The sequence below is a fragment of the Penicillium coprophilum genome, assembly GCF_028826855.1.
Source record: "Penicillium coprophilum strain IBT 35676 chromosome Unknown utg000002l_segment0_segment1, whole genome shotgun sequence".
Lineage (NCBI taxonomy): Eukaryota > Fungi > Ascomycota > Eurotiomycetes > Eurotiales > Aspergillaceae > Penicillium > Penicillium coprophilum.
This window is the reverse complement of record NW_026622722.1, coordinates 3,669,124-3,686,394: the sequence shown is the minus strand read 5'-3', so window position 1 is coordinate 3,686,394 and position 17,271 is coordinate 3,669,124. Positions and strand designations below refer to the sequence as shown.

General features: G+C 49.0%; 9 protein-coding genes across 9 annotated transcripts; 5 read left to right on the top strand and 4 right to left on the bottom strand.

The window, feature by feature from the left end:
• Positions 1-47: 47 nt before the first annotated feature.
• Positions 48-2,383, bottom strand: N7500_003452 (bifunctional aminopeptidase/epoxide hydrolase; the record flags this gene model as incomplete). Its single annotated transcript, XM_056674598.1, has 8 exons — positions 48-174; positions 243-730; positions 798-1,166; positions 1,228-1,347; positions 1,400-1,517; positions 1,574-1,793; positions 1,852-1,936; positions 1,988-2,383. 8 exons carry the CDS (start codon positions 2,381-2,383, stop codon positions 48-50), a joined length of 1,923 nt encoding a protein of 640 aa, XP_056535123.1.
• Positions 2,384-3,261: 878 nt separating this feature from the next.
• On the top strand, positions 3,262-6,648 carry N7500_003451 (uncharacterized protein; the record flags this gene model as incomplete). The annotated part of the gene is made up of 3 exons (XM_056674597.1): positions 3,262-3,569; positions 3,617-6,408; positions 6,461-6,648. The coding sequence occupies 3 exons, from the start codon at positions 3,262-3,264 to the stop codon at positions 6,646-6,648; spliced, it is 3,288 nt and encodes a 1,095-aa protein (XP_056535122.1).
• Positions 6,649-7,042: 394 nt separating this feature from the next.
• N7500_003450 (Zn(II)2Cys6 transcription factor) lies at positions 7,043-9,050 on the bottom strand (the record flags this gene model as incomplete). Its single annotated transcript, XM_056674596.1, has 2 exons — positions 7,043-8,869; positions 8,919-9,050. 2 exons carry the CDS (start codon positions 9,048-9,050, stop codon positions 7,043-7,045), a joined length of 1,959 nt encoding a protein of 652 aa, XP_056535121.1.
• Positions 9,051-9,621: 571 nt separating this feature from the next.
• On the top strand, positions 9,622-11,025 carry N7500_003449 (uncharacterized protein; the record flags this gene model as incomplete). The annotated part of the gene is made up of 1 exon (XM_056674595.1): positions 9,622-11,025. The coding sequence occupies one exon, from the start codon at positions 9,622-9,624 to the stop codon at positions 11,023-11,025; it is 1,404 nt and encodes a 467-aa protein (XP_056535120.1).
• A 171-nt stretch (positions 11,026-11,196) lies between these two features.
• On the top strand, positions 11,197-12,699 carry N7500_003448 (aminopeptidase P family protein; the record flags this gene model as incomplete). Its single annotated transcript, XM_056674594.1, has 3 exons — positions 11,197-11,360; positions 11,409-12,438; positions 12,499-12,699. The coding sequence occupies 3 exons, from the start codon at positions 11,197-11,199 to the stop codon at positions 12,697-12,699; spliced, it is 1,395 nt and encodes a 464-aa protein (XP_056535119.1).
• Positions 12,700-12,821: 122 nt separating this feature from the next.
• On the bottom strand, positions 12,822-13,581 carry N7500_003447 (uncharacterized protein; the record flags this gene model as incomplete). Its single annotated transcript, XM_056674593.1, has 2 exons — positions 12,822-13,316; positions 13,390-13,581. The coding sequence occupies 2 exons, from the start codon at positions 13,579-13,581 to the stop codon at positions 12,822-12,824; spliced, it is 687 nt and encodes a 228-aa protein (XP_056535118.1).
• Positions 13,582-13,621: 40 nt separating this feature from the next.
• N7500_003446 (uncharacterized protein) lies at positions 13,622-13,873 on the bottom strand (the record flags this gene model as incomplete). The annotated part of the gene is made up of 1 exon (XM_056674592.1): positions 13,622-13,873. One exon carries the CDS (start codon positions 13,871-13,873, stop codon positions 13,622-13,624), a length of 252 nt encoding a protein of 83 aa, XP_056535117.1.
• Positions 13,874-14,192: 319 nt separating this feature from the next.
• Positions 14,193-15,853, top strand: N7500_003445 (uncharacterized protein; the record flags this gene model as incomplete). The annotated part of the gene is made up of 4 exons (XM_056674591.1): positions 14,193-14,663; positions 14,716-14,857; positions 14,904-15,580; positions 15,647-15,853. 4 exons carry the CDS (start codon positions 14,193-14,195, stop codon positions 15,851-15,853), a joined length of 1,497 nt encoding a protein of 498 aa, XP_056535116.1.
• A 529-nt stretch (positions 15,854-16,382) lies between these two features.
• Positions 16,383-17,268, top strand: N7500_003444 (dienelactone hydrolase family protein; the record flags this gene model as incomplete). Its single annotated transcript, XM_056674590.1, has 4 exons — positions 16,383-16,470; positions 16,520-16,842; positions 16,895-17,018; positions 17,066-17,268. 4 exons carry the CDS (start codon positions 16,383-16,385, stop codon positions 17,266-17,268), a joined length of 738 nt encoding a protein of 245 aa, XP_056535115.1.
• Between the last annotated feature and the right edge of the window lie 3 nt (positions 17,269-17,271).

Below are 17,271 nucleotides of genomic sequence, written 5' to 3'. Positions count from 1 at the left end.
ATTCACTATCTATCAACTTGAACAAAACACGACACAGAGAGAAAGACCTAGTTGTCTTTCTTGCCAAACAGATCCTTTTCCACCATACCTCGGCAGATAGGGTGATAAAATTCCTTGTTTTTCTCGAATGTTGCGAGGGCGACAGGGCGATTGATTTTCTGAAGATTGCGGAACCTAAAAGGCCAAAGGAGGTCAGGTCAGTGTCATGAACAGAACCTGGGATTAGGATGGGGGCATCTTACAAAGGCCGCACAAACTTCATCCGGCCAACGCGGCCCAGCAAATCCACTGTTGGCTCAATGATGCTGCCATCTCCTGCTTTCATGCCAACCTGGCAGTAAAGGTTCGAGACCTCGACATTCTTGCTCTTGGTAAATCCATAGACATCGTCCATCAACTTCGAGATCTTGGGGCTGAGAGGTATCTCTAGTAAAAGCATCTGCTCCAGGAAGACGACCAACTGGTTTGCAGTCAAGCCCTTGATATCGCTGATATGAGGCTGGAAAGGAGAGTCAGGAAGGGACTGCCACTTCTTGGAAAGTTCATAGACAGCATCCACCATCGATGTGTCAAAGCTTGGCTTAGGTGGTAAACCTGGCGCATAGAACCACTTGTCCCAATCCAATTCTTCCAAGAGCTTAGAAGCCTCAGCATCCGACTTGAAGAAGTCCAGAATCAGAGCTTTGAACTCATAAGAGTCGAGCGATTTGCACTTGAAGGTTGTGAAATACTGCGAGCCAAGAAAAAGGAGAAGAAGTCAATAGAAGAACCCGAACAAGAGAAGAGAGATTGCATACGTGAGGGATGAACTTGTCGAACTTTGGCTTGCCAACAAGATTTTCAAGGTGGAACAAAAAGTTGAAACCCTTCTCATAAGGGACACTTGAAAATGCGTCGTCGGGATCCTTGCCCTTCAGGTCAATGATAAGTTTAGTAAACTCATGATCCTCACCAAAATGCTCGACAGCGTCAGTCAGAGACTTCCACCCAATGATTGCCGAAAAGTGGCGATAGGGTTCGCCGTGAATGGCAGCGAGAATCCTTCTCTCAAGATAAACAGTCCAGCCTTCATTCAACCAGAAATGCTCCCATGAAGCATTGGTAACCAGGTTACCACTCCAGCTGTGAGCCAATTCGTGTGCAATGACATCAACGTTCTCACGGTCCTAGGGTCGCTATCAGTCATTTTCCATCTGACAATTGTACAGAGTAATGGATACTATGTACCTTCGAAATGATACTCGGGGTTGCGAAAGTGAAAATCGGGTTCTCCATGCCGCCATAGGGAAAACTGGGCGGCAAAATCAGAACGTTGTACTCACCCCAGGCATAGGGGTAAACGATTTTCTGTGAATAGTCAGAATGAAGTATTGATATGGATAGATCATAGGCTGCGGACCTCGATTGTTGTAATGAAGTTCTCGGTGTCAGCCTCGAGCTCCCATTTGCACTCTTCCAACTTGTCAGGGCTGGTTGCAACGACACTGCGGGGGCCGATGGGAGCCTCGGCGACATCACTGTGGAGTTCTGCGTTAATGAACAATACATTTGTAGATGGTGGAGAAATTGTTACCCGCTAGCAATAGCGAAAAGGTAGCTGGGGATCGGCACCGACTGGTGGAATCGATACAGCTGGTGGTCCACCTTTGACTCCGGGGACGACTCGCGAATTGGCAGGCCGCTGGTCATGACCGGAAGCGGAGAGGTGATGTTGAAGTCAATGGTGGCTTTGACATCCGGAGTGTCCTGGCATGGGAAGATAGACCGCGCGTGGATTGCCTGGCATTGGGAGACTAGGCAATTATGTCAGCTATTAAAAGCTCTAGGGATCGCTCATCATTCATCACATACACATATATGGATGTTTCTTGTTTGAGGTTTGCGCAGGTGTTAGCCACTGCAGCGCGGTGCACTTGTCGGTGGTTTGCACCTCGATCTATACTTGAGTGAGATAGAGCTTCATGAGAGAAACGATTGCAACACATACATCAACCTCAACGGTGCCGTTCAACTTGATAGGATTATCAAGGCTAATCTTCAATGGCACACCATAGGGCTCCAGCGGGGGTAGAAACTCCCACTTGGATGGCCGACCATCCACCTTCACGGCACCGATGTCGAGATGACTGGTATCCAGGATAATCTCCTGGGATTGACCATCTGTGATCGACTTAAATTGATGGACCACATTTCCTACCAGCTTCTTCTGGTCGAACAGAATATCGAAGTTGGCCGTGATATGAGTGGAACGCCAGTTGTTGTAGTTACTCAGGGTGTTCGGATCCCGAGGATTGATAGCCATAGTGTGAATCGAAGCGAATTTCGTAATAGAAGCACGTTTGAAATTCCAGCGAGCAAAGGAACGACCTAAGGTGGGAAACATGAGGTGGGAAGTTTTTCCCCTCCCATCTCTAAATTTTCCCGTATCTAAGCGTCAAGTTCTTGTTACTACATTTACCTCGACATATATCGATATATCGATATCGATATAGATCAAATATCTTAAAGATTTATATTTACAAGTAGGCCAGTCTTACATATCTTCTATATTTTATATATCTATGCTATAATAGCCTCCAATAGCTACATAGTTCCCTTATCCCTATATCCGTCTACGCTAGGGAGAAGTGTCCTTTCCCTTTCTCTCTACCTCTTTTCTGAGGGAATCCAACACATCCAACGATTGAGAGAATTTTCAGAATCCCGAATCACTCATATTTAATATCTAATCTCCTCTGATTACTTCGACATCGTTTCATCCCACATTGTTTTTTTCTTCCACCGCCCGGCAACCCGGGAAGCCTCCCCTGAAGGGTAAGAGACCCCTAAATCTGAAGCGAACCCTTCAGGACTCTTATTCTCCTGGGTTCATTGCACATTTTGCGTGGATCACGCAAATCTCCCTGTGAGTCTGGGTCTTCATCCCACAATGCGTATTCCGTATCCCTAATCGTTCTAGGTCAATTGAAATAATGTCTCTCAGTCTACTGTTTTGAAACCCTCGAGCCCTCCCGATTACGAAGCTATGTATTGAGACGGATAGGGGGTCTTTCAAACCAAGGATTCTCTACAAGACATACGACACCGTCTAGACTTGCGAAGAATGAACGAAGACACCCAGGACCTGGTTGCAAATACCCATTTCTCTCTCCTATTGTATTTGACTGGTCGCGCATAGTGTGAGGGTACACAATTTCAGACACACTCGATATATTACATCTGCGACATTTAAATCATTCGTTCAACTTCGACTTTGCGAAAATGATTCACCACACAGTGGATGATGATCCCACTTCATCTTATCTCAGACGTCCTTCCGGTCCCTTCGCATCGGAACCACCTTCTGGACCGCCCCCCAACCTGCCTACCTCCCGCTCGTCACGGCCTATTTCTCGGGCTCGAATCGCAAAGCCACCAGGTGCGGTCACACCCACTGGCCTCGGTGTGCTTACAGAGAATGTCGCAAACTTATCCCCAGAGGGTCTCGGAGCGGTCAGCCCTATCAAAGAAGGGCTGGGCAGTTTAAATCGCTGGTCCCAGTCAACGGCATCTAGCAAAAGTCCCTCGGAGTATATCAGTCATCATCGTCGAGGGAGCTCGAAAATGTCAATGTCAGGTCACAACCGTGGATGGGGGGCCATAGCCCCCAACGTGCGCCGGGTTCAAATGGATTGCCGATGCTCGATCTGCCGGAGCTGGAGAAGTCTACCATATTCAACAACGACACACCATCACAACAACTTGATCTCTCATTTGCAGCCTCAAGCCATCTTTTTCAGCCCTCAACACATAGCCACCAAACAGATATTCCAATTGCTCGGACCAATGGGGGGTCAATTCCCTTCAATGACGGGGAAGGAGACCCGGCGGCCATCCAACATGGACAGACTCAAAAAGTTATGCTGTCAAAAGCACTTCAGAAAGCAAACACGGCAGTGCTTCTTGACAATGCTGCCAATTTTGAGGGTGCCATGGAAGCTTATACTGACGCTTGCAACTTGTTGCAGCTTGTCATGCTCCGTAGCAATGGGGGAGACGAAGAGAAACTCAAACTTCAAGAAATTCGAGACACATATATGCTCCGGGTCACGGAACTTCATCGTATGGACTTTCCTCTTCAGGAGAGCGACGACAAAGCCCTTCCAGATCGACCCCTCAGCCAAGAGTCATATGGTGAATTGCTTCATTCGACAAATGATGGATCCCATATTCAAAGTCAGCAGGGCTCACCTCGTTCCAGCTTTGGGTTCCACCAGATCCCACTAGAAGAGGCAAGGGGATTTTCCTTAGAAGCTGTTCCCCCTCGACGACAATCCTTGAAGCCGTCTGCCTTGGAAGATCCACCCCGATCTTTAACATTGCTGGCGGGAAGTCAGGAGGACGCCAATGAATCCACTTCATGGTTGGACACAATTGATGAATCGGGTGCCTCGTCGCCCTCGTCGGCAAACTCCAAGGCGTCATCGGTGTACCTTCGTCGTAGGACAAGCCGTCGCCTCAGTAATGACACCGAGGCTGAGTTTGATGCGGCCCTTGATGCGGCCGTGGAAGCTGCATATGATGAAGGTCTGGAGTCGGTGCCGGAGCACAAAGAAGAGGAAAGCGATGCTATTGTTTCAAATGCTCGCAGGAACATACAATTAGCGAAGCAAAGAGTACGGGAGGCAGAACAGGAAGCAGAAGCAATGAACCGTGATCGTGAAACGCGCCGGATCCAAGAACAGACAGCTTTGAGGGATGACCCCTTTATTGCCCGTACTTCGGAATATTTAGATGATGAAGCAGAGGAAGAGGAGCGTTTGTTAGAAGAGATGACCAAGGGCTACGTGATGGACGACTTTGAATTCGGCATTCAATCAAAGTCGGCACTCCCTCGAGAATCGGATTCTAGCAACATCTCTGGGAGGACATGGGAAAGCTCTGCAACGTCCAATGTCGCAAGTACTGGGGGTGCGCTGTCTACGCTTGCAGAAGATGATGTGTTACCACTAGGCGATCTAAGGCCCGAACCATATGCCATGCCCTCTTCTCCTCCATCTTCGGCTTTACCGCCCCTGCCAGCGTCATCCGACTTCCCGGCTCCTTCAAAGCGGGCTTCGATATCAAACCGCGCTGGTTCTATCGGCTCGCTCGCCTCTAATACAGGCCTAGGAGTACGAGCCCGGAGACTATCCAGTCAGACTCGCGAGCTTAAAATCGAGACCAACACCCGCTCCTCTCGCGCCAATTCCAATGCATCATCGGCCCTGGAGAATTTTACAACCCCACTAGCAAACCGCCCGCCGCCGTTGCCGAAAGACGAACCTTCTACCCATGGGGCCCGCTCCACTTTACACCCGACACAACGTAACCCATCGGTGGGCTCTTTCACGGACCACACCAGTCTCTCCAAATCCCGTACCCATGAAGATAATGAGAATGAACTGCCGTCCCTGCCGCTATCAGCCCGGCCGATGGGCAAAGTACCCTCGGCTCCAGATGGATTGAACAAACTTCACTCCAATACAAAGCCTTTCCGAGCTCGGAACGCGTCTGTTCCGATTCAGATTCCTGACATGTGCCCAGAATCTCCAAGCACTCCATGGAGCGGTGCGTTCCCGGACACTCAAAGGGGCACGACTAGTGGCGTTCCTGTTTTACCTACACCGACCTTGACCAACTTCAACTTCAATCAAAACGGACTGCCAAGCGGCGGATTAAATCTCTTTGGTAGCAACATACACTCATCCACGGCTCTTGGCCGTCCAAACTCGTTGGTAGCCAATGCCCCGCTTCCTCTAGAACCATGTCCAGAGTCTTTCCTTCTCCGCCCATTTTGGCTCATGCGATGCCTCTACCAGACACTCGCACATCCTCAGGGTGGCTATCTGTCCGAGAAGCTCTTTATTCCTCGAGATGTCTGGCGCGTGAAAAATGTCAAACTGAAGGCTCTCGAAGAGAAAGTGTCCAACTGCGATCTTCTCACCGCCGCTCTGCTCAAATTGGCTCAGGTCGATACATATGATGCAGATGCGGTCCTGGAGGAGATGCAGTCGTTTGATACTGTACTCGACCAAGTTCAGGTTCTCTTGACTAAGAAATTGGGTAATGATGTTGGCGTCCAAGCATCGATGTCATTGTTCAAGCCGGCTTCCACGCCGGACGAGCCTGTTCAACCGGAAGTTGCGCCGAATAAGTCATACTTGACATGGAAAAGACTACGCGCAAAAACTTCCGGGCTTGGGACCACCACTGCGATCCCGAGTTCTCGAGACAGTAATAAGGACAACCTGGTCATCAACTCCGTTCCGATGACATCTGTACATGGAACACCTGCAAAGCGCAATGTTACCCAGCTTGAATTCTCTGGGCCTAACGCAAATTACATGGGGGCATTGGCGCGGCTTTTCGATGCTGCCCAGGTGCTAGGTAAGAATTTTCTCGTCTATATGCTCTGACACCATTCTCACTCCTTCATTAGAACAAATTGCTCAGCAGGTTGAGGATCCTGGACTCAAACATTCGTCTAAAACCCACGTTGGTCTGGAACTCAGTACACGACATGCTGCTGAATTCTTCGGCTTTTACATTTGTCGGTTCGCACTGGCCGATGTGGGCTTGATGCTCGACAAGTTCATTAAGCGAGGTAGCGAGTGGGTGTTGGTTTAGGAAGTATATGAAGCCATACGATAATTATCCCCCTCTCAGAGCCAGTGGAGGCTTGGAGTTTTCCTGCGTCTTTTGATATTCCTGATGTCCATATTTGATCTCCCCCACGTCTTTTGAGATACCATGATTTTTACCAGTGAGATTCCTTGATGATTTTAAGAACATAATTGTCACGAGATGGGATTGTACTTAACGCTGTTTGTTTCTTGCTCATATAAACTGTCGACTTTGGTGAATCTTGCCTCAGTGCGAGCCCTGATGACAAACTTTTGATGCCCATCACACATACCTTCAATCCAATTCTTTTGGTGCTTATTCTCCTTCCTATATACAAACATCTTTTATCAACGATGAGTTGAAACCTAACACAAATTCTCCCCCAGAGGTTTGCAGGTCAGAGGCACATATTGGCCGATCGAAGACAAATCTGCCGTCGTCTCTCCGCATCTCGGATAATCTCGGCGGACAGTTTCAGGCTGGGTGCTAGGTGTGCATACCTCTCTACCTCGTTGACCACTCCTGCAATGATCGCATCCATCTGTGGGACGGGAGGGAGCAGGATAGATAGTGTAGGAGACATTGTGGCACCCATTATCAGTAACGTCTGTGATACCATTGACAGGGCACCCTGCCACAGGTAGGGAAGGTGGCCTTCGCGGTGGCTGGATATATGCTCCAGTTGACGGAGTGTAGCATCCAAACATCGCCGACAACACTCTTTTACCCCGGGGTCCGCTCCAGCCTGCTCATTCTCAAAAACAGCCAGGATATATGGACGGTATATAATGGTCCGGCAGGCATTGTAGCGAAGCCTCAACACCGTTTGAACCGGATTGGAGATAGGTCTTTGGGTCAGGGGAAATTGAACGGGACGGGGAAGACTGTCATACCACTGAGACAGCTGAAAGTCAAGCTCGGAGACAATCGGACCCAATGATGCGAGAGTGTGAGTGGTGTCTTTCTGATAGATGATGTGGCTAACGCGGTTGAGGAGTCTCCGTAGCGCGATTTCTGCCAGGAAATACCAGAGTTCGTCACGCCGCACTGCCAACTGAGAGTCAACCGGGCGTGACGACCCCTGATATTTCCTGGCTGTTCGGCGTTCTTCCCCTTCATTGCGATCCCCTTCTTCCTCCTCTCCGTCATCCTCATCTTCTTCCTCAAAGCCTCCTGGCAAGTCCACGAGTTCTTCAAAATTGACAATGCCAGAATGGGGGAGATCTAATTCTGCGAGAAGATCACTTTCAAACAACAAGGCGTTCCAGTATACCCTCACACTCAGCTCTCGCCACTGAGTCGGGATTCGATTTGGACTGCCAAACAACAGCTGCAGTTTCATGCTCACGCTGGATAGCAAAGTCCAGGCTTCCAAGGGCCGCACTAGATAGAATAGGTATGCAGAGGCCATGACCATGCACTGCGCCGCAACCACAGTGTTCCGCATCATGACCGATGGTAGGAAGCTCCATGCAGCGGCAAAATAAGGAAGTCCCGGCGGTTCACGGTCTGGTGACACAAACGAGATACTGCCACTGTGGCTGGCACTTCCTAGGGCCAAGACAAGAAGAACAAGACAACTCATGGGTCCTTCCTGGAATCCCTGCGCGAGAGCTGATTGATAATATCGATTCCATGTATAAGGATTCACGCAAGCGTACCAAACATTTCCATAATTGAAAAATGCCTGGGCATACGTGGATGCATTTGTCAAATCAAACCCTGAATTTGGAGTCAACCGCAATGGCTCGCGGGCCATCTCTAATTGAAGAAGGTGCTGCGGATCATAGACCCCAGAGACCAAATCCCGAATCAGGGGCCACTGGAGGAGATGAAGGGCAGGAGTGGTGTGCATCTTGGGCATCGTAGAGATGCTTAGACTGCTAGGTGGGTTGACCCAAGAACCAAGTCCAACGGCAGACAATCTTCCATGAGCCGGCAGTCCGCTGGATGATGTTTTCGTCAATGGATCGTCGCTACCGAGGTTTGTATCGTTGCTGGTGGCCGGGGAGGTAGCGGAGAGGGCTAAATGTGACCCTTGGTTTGGTAGATTTGAATGTAGCAAACTCTCAATTCGGGCCAAATGATCTAAAATGAGCTTGTCGCCAGCATCAAGCTTGATACCGGGTTCTCGATAAACACATTCCGCATTCAAATCGGAGCAGAGTTGACACTTGGGACGAGCCCCATTGCATCGGGTCTTGCGTAGCCGGCATATCTGACACTGAATCAAAGTCAAATCTGCCTTGCTCGAATATGCCAAAGGCGCTTACAGCTATTGTTGCCCGTCTTCTGGGATATTCGGCAGCCTCTGTATTCGACCGCTTTTTCTTGCCGATGGATGTGTCGCTAACTGCATAATCCCCCACGGGGTCTAGCATCTCTTTTTCTGGGGGAAGAGTCATCATTCAAAGCTGAGATTGTGTGGAGTTGTATCTAACGTTGCTTTCCACTCCAAACCGAGGGGGTGGTCAGCATGACGGGCATCAGACCATGCTTGAGTAGGGACAAAAGAGAGGGATATCTAAGGAGACACCGGAGGTTTTGGGCGGGGGGCACGGGCATTAGTGTATAATGCAAGGCCGGCTTCTAATACAAATATATTCAAGTGTGTCCTTGTATAATAATAGTTGGCCGCCTAACTCGATACGGGGATGAGTCCGTGGCAGGTTGAGCATACAACCCGCTGTGACATTGGATTTGAAAACGTGAGACAAGAATAGCATAATGAAAGGACAAACAAACTAGGAGATTTGTCGATATATATATATATATATGTATGTATATATATTGACATATGTGGTGTGTGTGGTGTGTGGTGTATAAATGTCAATACACAGAGTATGCAGATACGTTGGATGTCACATGTGGTTCACGTGCACGCGTCCCAAACAAACGCGTCAATCTTTTGCATTTGTAGCCGCGCAATCATTTTGGCTGAGTATACCTCTGTCTTGATTCAATTCAATTGACATCATGCCTCGTCCTGCCCCCAAACGAAGTCGTACAGTGGGAAAGAGTCAGCCCAAAACCACCGCGATAGAAGACTCACAAGAAAATGACTTCAATATCGCCAAATCACCTGCGCAACCGGAGCGCGGCTCAGCCTTGGATCCGAGACAGGCACTACACAGTCAAACACCCTTGGACAAACGTCATGAACAAGCAATTGAATCTTCACCTATGGGGGACCGACCGGGCACCGGCAGTCGACCTGGAACCGGCAGTCGTCCCCCTACCAGATCGCGTGGTTATTCTTCTACACTATCATTCGCCGGACGCAAAGGCGAGACAAGCTCCCGGGTTCCTGGGACGCCTGGATTCGATAACTCGGTTTTAAGCAACTTTAGACGGCGGCCGCGACAGCAAAGCATTCTGCAGATGATGCAAGCCGACGATGGCTCTTCCGATCTAGACGATGATGACTTCCTTGGCGGACTGAGCCCCAATGATGAATCGACACCACTTAATCTCTCCCGGGCGAAATCACTACTTATTAACCCAACCGACAAGTCACCATCCCCGTCACCATCCGAATCACCGCCCTCGTCTGGCGGGTCACGCAAGCGCAGGCGCATGACCGAAGAGATCCAAGTACCACAGTCGTCTGTTGATATGGTAGAAGATAGCCCAACTGCGACACCGATTCAACGCGATGATTTTCGACATGACGATGGAGACCAACTTCCTGGAGATGAGGTTGAACCCGAAGACGAGGAACACGGAGATCAGGATTTTGAAGTTGAAAGAATCGAGGCGACGCCACAATCCCAACTATTCCCAGAAATATTCAGTCAAACGATGTTACCACCGGCCAGCAGCCCTGCTGGCTCCGCTGCACCTGGTGACTCCACACCGCGACCTGTCCAGAGAAAAAAGCCCAAAGCCCCGAGTCATCTATCGACAGCAAACCTACAAGACAAGCTTTTACCACGTCGCCGGCGCAGACTCCGCGCCACCAATGATCACAGCGACGAAAGTGATGATCAGCATGACGCCGCATCTAGTGACGAGGACGAGTTGAACTACCCATCACAAAGATCATCTGGGCGACGCGGGAAAAGCAAGCCCAAGCCATTAGCCAACGCCCGCAATCCGAAGCAAAAGACGATTACAGAGAAAAAAAGTAAGGATAAATCGTCCAAAGAACCAGCTACGTACTCACGTTCTCAAGTGAGCGTGCTCGGCAAAGAAAACGAAACGCTGTCATCACCATCCTCTTCTCCATTGTCATCCCCACCTGAGTCCGATGTCTCTGATTCCGAGTCTGAGCCAAAGAGCACTCGTTGCGTGAGTGATGAGTTGCGCGCAGCAGTCAAAAAGTTTGCAGAGGTGGATCAATGGGAAATGGAATTCGAAGATGTATCTTCAGAAAGCTAGACCTGGAGGAATTTGAAGAATCCGAATAATCTACATAACGCTGTGAGGGATGTCTTTGCGGCAGTAACCGCCCTAAGCCCCGCAATGTAACCTGTAAATATTCCGACCTTTTCTTCTCTCTCTCATTCTCTCTTTCTCTTTCTCTTTCTCTCCCCAAACTATTCACCTAACATGACTGCTATAGATACAATTCTCGCTGCCAAGTATCCGGCTAAGGCCCATGCTCGTCGTGTCGCGGAGTCTCTCAAGTCTCGGCATGGCGGGGCCGGAATCATCTACCTTGAGGCTCAAAAAACTCGATTGATCGAGGATAGCGATGAGGATATGCCATTTAGGTAATGTACCGTTTCTATAGGATTGAAATTAACACTAACTCGATCTAGGCAGCGTCGTCCTTTCTTCTATCTCACTGGATGTCTTTTGCCCAATGCCGCCGTGGTATACGACGCCGTCAAAGATGAATTGACTCTCTTCATTCCACCGATCGACCCAGAGTCAGTCATTTGGTCTGGTCTTCCTTTGTCTCCCGAAGAGGCCGTGAAGCTCTACGATGTGGACCGCGTTCTGTTCACAACCGATGTGAATTCGACTTTGGCGTCGATCGCCTCTAACCACAATGGACAAACTGCTGCCTTTGCAATGGCCGAACAGGTGTCAGAGGGCACCAGCTTCCAGGGCTTCGCTGAAACAAACATTTCCAGCCTAAAGACTGCCATCGAGGATACGCGTGTCATCAAGGATGCGTACGAAATTGCGCTTTTGCGAAAGGCAAACGATATCTCGACCAAGGCGCATATCGCTGCTATTCAGGCCTCCAAAACCGCGACCAACGAGCGCGAGATCGAGGCTGCCATTATCGGCACTTGCATTGCCAATGGATGTCGCGAGCAATCCTACCACCCCATCGTTGCTGGAGGTGAAGGGGGTGCTACTCTTCACTATGTTAGAAACGATGTCGACTTGGTTGATCCCGTCACCAAGCAGCGGAAGAATAATGTCCTCATCGATGCCGGCGGTGAATACCAGACTTACTGTGCCGATATCACGCGTGTTATTCCTCTAAACGGAAGATTTGCCCCTGAGACCCGTCAGATTTACGAAATTGTCCTCCAGATGCAGACAGAATGTATTGCCATGCTCAAGGAAGGCGTTCGCTGGGACGACGTGCACGCCCTGGCACATCGCATTGCTATCCGTGGCTTGTTGAAGCTGGGTATTCTGCGCGGATCCGAAGAGGAATTGTTCGAGAAGCGTGTCAGTGTGGCCTTCTTCCCCCATGGCCTCGGTCATTACCTAGGAATGGATACCCATGATACGGGGGTAACCCCAATTATGAGGACGAAGATACCATGTTCCGCTACCTGCGTGTTCGCGCTAATCTGCCTGCTGGCTCCGTGGTCACCGTTGAGCCTGGTGTGAGTACTATACCTTGCGAATTCTCTTCTTCGACCCCCAATTCTGATTAATTACCAGATCTATTTCTGTCGCTTCATCATCGATCCCGTCTTGAACGCCCCCGAAACCGGTAAGTACATCGATACCGAGGTCTTGGAGCGGTATTGGAGTGTGGGAGGAGTGCGCATCGAAGACAACATCCACATCACCAAAGATGGTTCTGAGAATCTGACCACAGCCCCGAAAGTCATTGAGGAGGTGGAGAGCCTGGCCTTATGAAAATCAGTCACTCTGTGGCCATTAACGGGATATTGCCCTCAGAGCGCTCAAGGACATTCATATCAAATTATGATAACACATCATTGATACTTGGAATAAGTGATTGTACAACTGGCAGTAAACTAGATGTCTCTTCTACGCTTGCGCGCACTTCCCTTGATCTCATCCACCGATCCGTTCTTTAGCTTTCGATCCAGAATGATAGTCAAAACATCAAAGGAGAACTCTGGGACTTCAATGCACAGCTTCTTAAAGTCGTCGCCAACCTCCTGGCGCAGCAGGTGACTCTGGTTCGCCCAGTAAGTCGCCACAGGCTTCCGGATAGTAGTGTCTGTTGTTGGCGTATGGGTGTATACGTAACGAGCATATGAAAGCTCTGCGTGAGGTGAGCTCTTGACCTTGTGAATCTTGCCATGGGCAATGCGCTGGAGGGTTGGCAGGCCCAGCTTCTCCGCCAGCGTGTAGATGCGCGCGTGGCGGAGTAACTCGTCACCGCTTTTGTCTTCGGCTGTTTCCGTAGGAGTTTCCATTTGAACGACAGTGTAATCACGCGTGTACTGGAATTGGAGGAAGCAACTGAAGGCATCGACGTCCTCTTCGGGTAGGCTGATGCGTCGCTAATATTCACAAATGAGTATCAAATATACATACATATATATATTTGCGTGGATCGGGCATGAATGAACTCACCGGACCTGATGCTTCAAAGGTCCTCACAAACTCGGTTAATAGTGGTGCCTCCATCAGAAGGGATTGATGAGCTGTCATAACAGTCTCTTTGTCACCTTTCCCAACGATAATTTCAACGATTGGTGAGGTTAGGAAGCTACGAATGGTTGTAAGTTGGCGAGTGGTGATTGGGATGATGGAAAGCGACGCCATTTTGTCAAAGGAATTGCGTCCCAGTTTGGGAAAAGAATGCTCACTCAAGGAAGTTGAAGCCCGCGTGTTTCTTTACCGGAACAAGTGGCTCTGGCTCTGGCTCTGGCTCTGCCTGCGCATCTGGAAGAGTCGAATCTTCTTGCGCAGGTTCGGGTTGAAGTTGGTCTCTATCCTGCATTCCTCCCATCTCTACCTCGGTGGAAGTGTGGTTTGTCGCAATCGCATTGGGTTCTGGTTGTGTTGTTTCAGGGGTTTCCCCAACCTGAACTTGAGGAGTTTGTGGTGTATCCATTGCGTCAAATACAGATGAATGATGGTTTGGGAGGAAGAGAGGAAGACATAGGAGGCGGAGAGAGCTAAGGCGGAGAAGCACTTCAGATACAGAAGTATACAATTATACATATGTCTATTGTCTGTTTTGGACTTCCGACTTTCGACTTGATCCCTTTTCTTTCCTTTTTGTTTATGTTTTACTCTTTTCAGGTCCATCTCTGAATGCTCCAGCTCCACAAAACGTCATTGACCGCATTTCCGCATTCATCGTGCCAAGAGAAAGGACAACTGCGACTGCAGATCTCTTGGTCCCTTTCGATTTACCGTGATGCATAACCATGGACTCAAAAATAGAATCGACAGATTCTTTGAAACTCGAGACTGAGCAAGCTAGTCAGAACTTGCTCACTGCAGAGGATGTCGAGCTTTTACGGGAGATTCTCAACCAAAACATCTCACATCAGTCAGGTGAGAAACGGAAATTCAGGTTCCAAGACCTAACGTTTACCCAGCAGCTGAGTACTTTTCAAAATTTGAGGACCACTGCCCCCCAGTTCCATGGCTTTTTCGTTCTCTTTTGGATAGGGGTGACCCTGATGCTGTTCAGGCTTGCTGCGAACAATTGGAGAACCTATGGCAGCATATGGGGCAAGAACGAGATTATCCGCCTCATGTTGGATAAAGATGTCATGGTCCTCGGGCTGACTGACTTGCTCCTTTGTTGGTCTACCGGTTTCTGTCTGCTACTACAACGGGTGGTACTTAAGGGACACATTCGCTGGAACGGTCTCGGTTGGATTATTCAGAATGTCAGTCTCAACAAAATCGTCCCTAACCCCTTGACAATGCTGACCTTTACAGATATGGCAAACTACATATCTTGGAGTCGTTATATGGTGGACATATTATCGCGATTGGCCGTGGACACACACAGTCTTTATCGTATTGCACTGCTTAACTATGCTGATGAAGCAACACAGCTACGCAGCTTACAATGGCTATTGTGTGTCAATTTCTGTTTGGCATTAAGCAGGGGCTAATGAGACCAGTATCGGAAATTTATCGCAAACGAAATATGCTGAAAGCGAGTCTTGATCAAATCAAAGCCAAAGAAAGAGGACTTGCTGTCCCTACCCAGATAGGACACTCTTCTGCAGTTGATACGAAACTCAATGCTGAGATTACAGACCTCAAAAGAAAAGATTCTACACGACGCCCTTCTGACCTTCAAAACTATTCTCCATCCCATGAAACCGACCAGCTCTTATCTCTTATTGGAATAATCGAGACCGGAGTGCCACTTAATCCGAATCAAATGAAGTCCATCAGAGAATTACTCGAGCAGGAGATCGGAGTATTATCCGAGGGCTTAAAGGGCCGGTGCTCACTGACCACCAATCACTATCCTAAAAACTTGACAATACGAAATATCTGCGACTTCATGACATTGCCCACATTGGTCTATGAGCTTGAATACCCACGGACAGAGAAGATAGACTGGCTCTATGTCGCAGAGAAAACACTGGCCACACTCAGCATCATTGTGGTTATGATCGCAGTCTCCGAGTCGTGGATATATCCGGTGGTGATGGAGACGGTGCGTATGAAAAAGGAGGGAATGACGGCGCAGCAGAGACTCCGGGAATTTCCTTGGGTTCTTGGCGACTTGCTTTTCCCGTTTATGATGGAGTATCTACTGGCGTTCTACGTGATTTGGGAATGTGTTGTAAGTCTGAATATCTTTGCATACTGCCCCGGTTCATTGCTAAGTCCATCTAGCTTAATGCTCTAGCCGAAATCACCATGTTTGCAGATCGAGGGTTCTACTCCGATTGGTGGAATTCGGTCTCGTGGGATCAGTTCGCGCGAGATTGGAACCGTCCTGTCCATAACTTCTTATTTCGGCATGTATACCATGGCTCTATCAGCGAATACCAATTGTCGCGGGTATCGGCCAGTCTTGTCACTTTTCTCTTATCTGCATGTGTACATGAGCTGATCATGTTGTGCATCTTCCGGCGGCTTCGAGGTTACCTGCTCATCCTTCAGATGTCTCAACTACCGCTTGCTGCGCTAAGCCGGACTCGCCTGATGCGAGGTCACCGTTTGTTGGGCAATATCTTCTTTTGGCTGGGCATATTTACAGGGCCAAGTTTGTTATGCAGCCTGTATCTGATCATTTGATGTGATATGTTAGATATTCATGAATAGTCACCATGTGGAAGATTATGATACACTTTCCATGATATAGACATATGATCAGTATATCCACATAGCTATATATCCCAATAAAGAGCTATATTTAGTAGGTTGATTTGGTACATAGATTCTTATCATATTTTTGTCTGCTCTATTGTATTGAATGGACACGGGTCCTCTTATAACGTATACCCCACCTCTGATGTATATATATATATATATATAGGTATATAGGCCTCCCTCTCCCTCTCTATCCATCTTTTCCTATATCCTCGTTTCTTCCGCTCCTACACTCTCAATCACCCTATCAAAACTTCAATCCTAACCAGATGGCATCCCATCCGCCCGCTGCCTGCTGCGCGATTGGCGTTAAACATGAAGGCGAAGCCAAGGGTCTACTCCAACAAATGGGCGATGGTATAGACATCCAATGCTCGGGAGATAATCGTTTCGCTGACGGTCGTAGTTGAGGTCTACATTTCACGCCCCGAGCGTTTTACCAAGCGTGCCATTCTGTTGCTCACCGATGTTATTGGTCATCGCTCTATTAATGCGCAGCTTATTGCGGATCAGCTAGCGGCAAATGGCTACCTGGTTATCATGCCAGACCTATTCCACGGGGACCCGGTGCGTTTGAACCGCCCCGCTAGCTTCGATCTGATGAGATGGCTAAAAGGTCCTCCGGGTCATCTGCCAAACCGTGTAGAGCCCGTGGTCCAGGCGATACTAAAGGAAATGAAGTCTCATATGGATTGCGAGCGGGTCGGTGCTATCGGATATTGCTTCGGGGTATGTTCATGTCCCGTAGAGGCCTCGTTGCTGCCCGATTTGACAGACACAGGCAAAATACGCCGTCCGACTGCTCCGGCCAGGTCTCTGCGATGTTGCCTATGTGGCACACCCTAGTTTCGTCGACGCAGGAGAACTACAAGCAATCCAAGGCCCGCTGTCTATTGCTGCAGCTGGTAAGTTCTACGATCCGGTCACAGCGCCCTTGATTAAATATTGATAGAAACCGACTCAATCTTCCCGGCCTCGAAACGCCATGAATCCGAGAATATTCTGGCCAACACTGGCCAGCCGTACCAGATCAACTTGTTCAGTGGCGTTGAGCATGGGTTTGCTACCCGCGCTGATATCACCAAGCCCACAATCCGCTTTGCAAAAGAGTCTGCCTTTTTGCAGGCACTCGCATGGTTTGAGCAGTACCTTTGATCA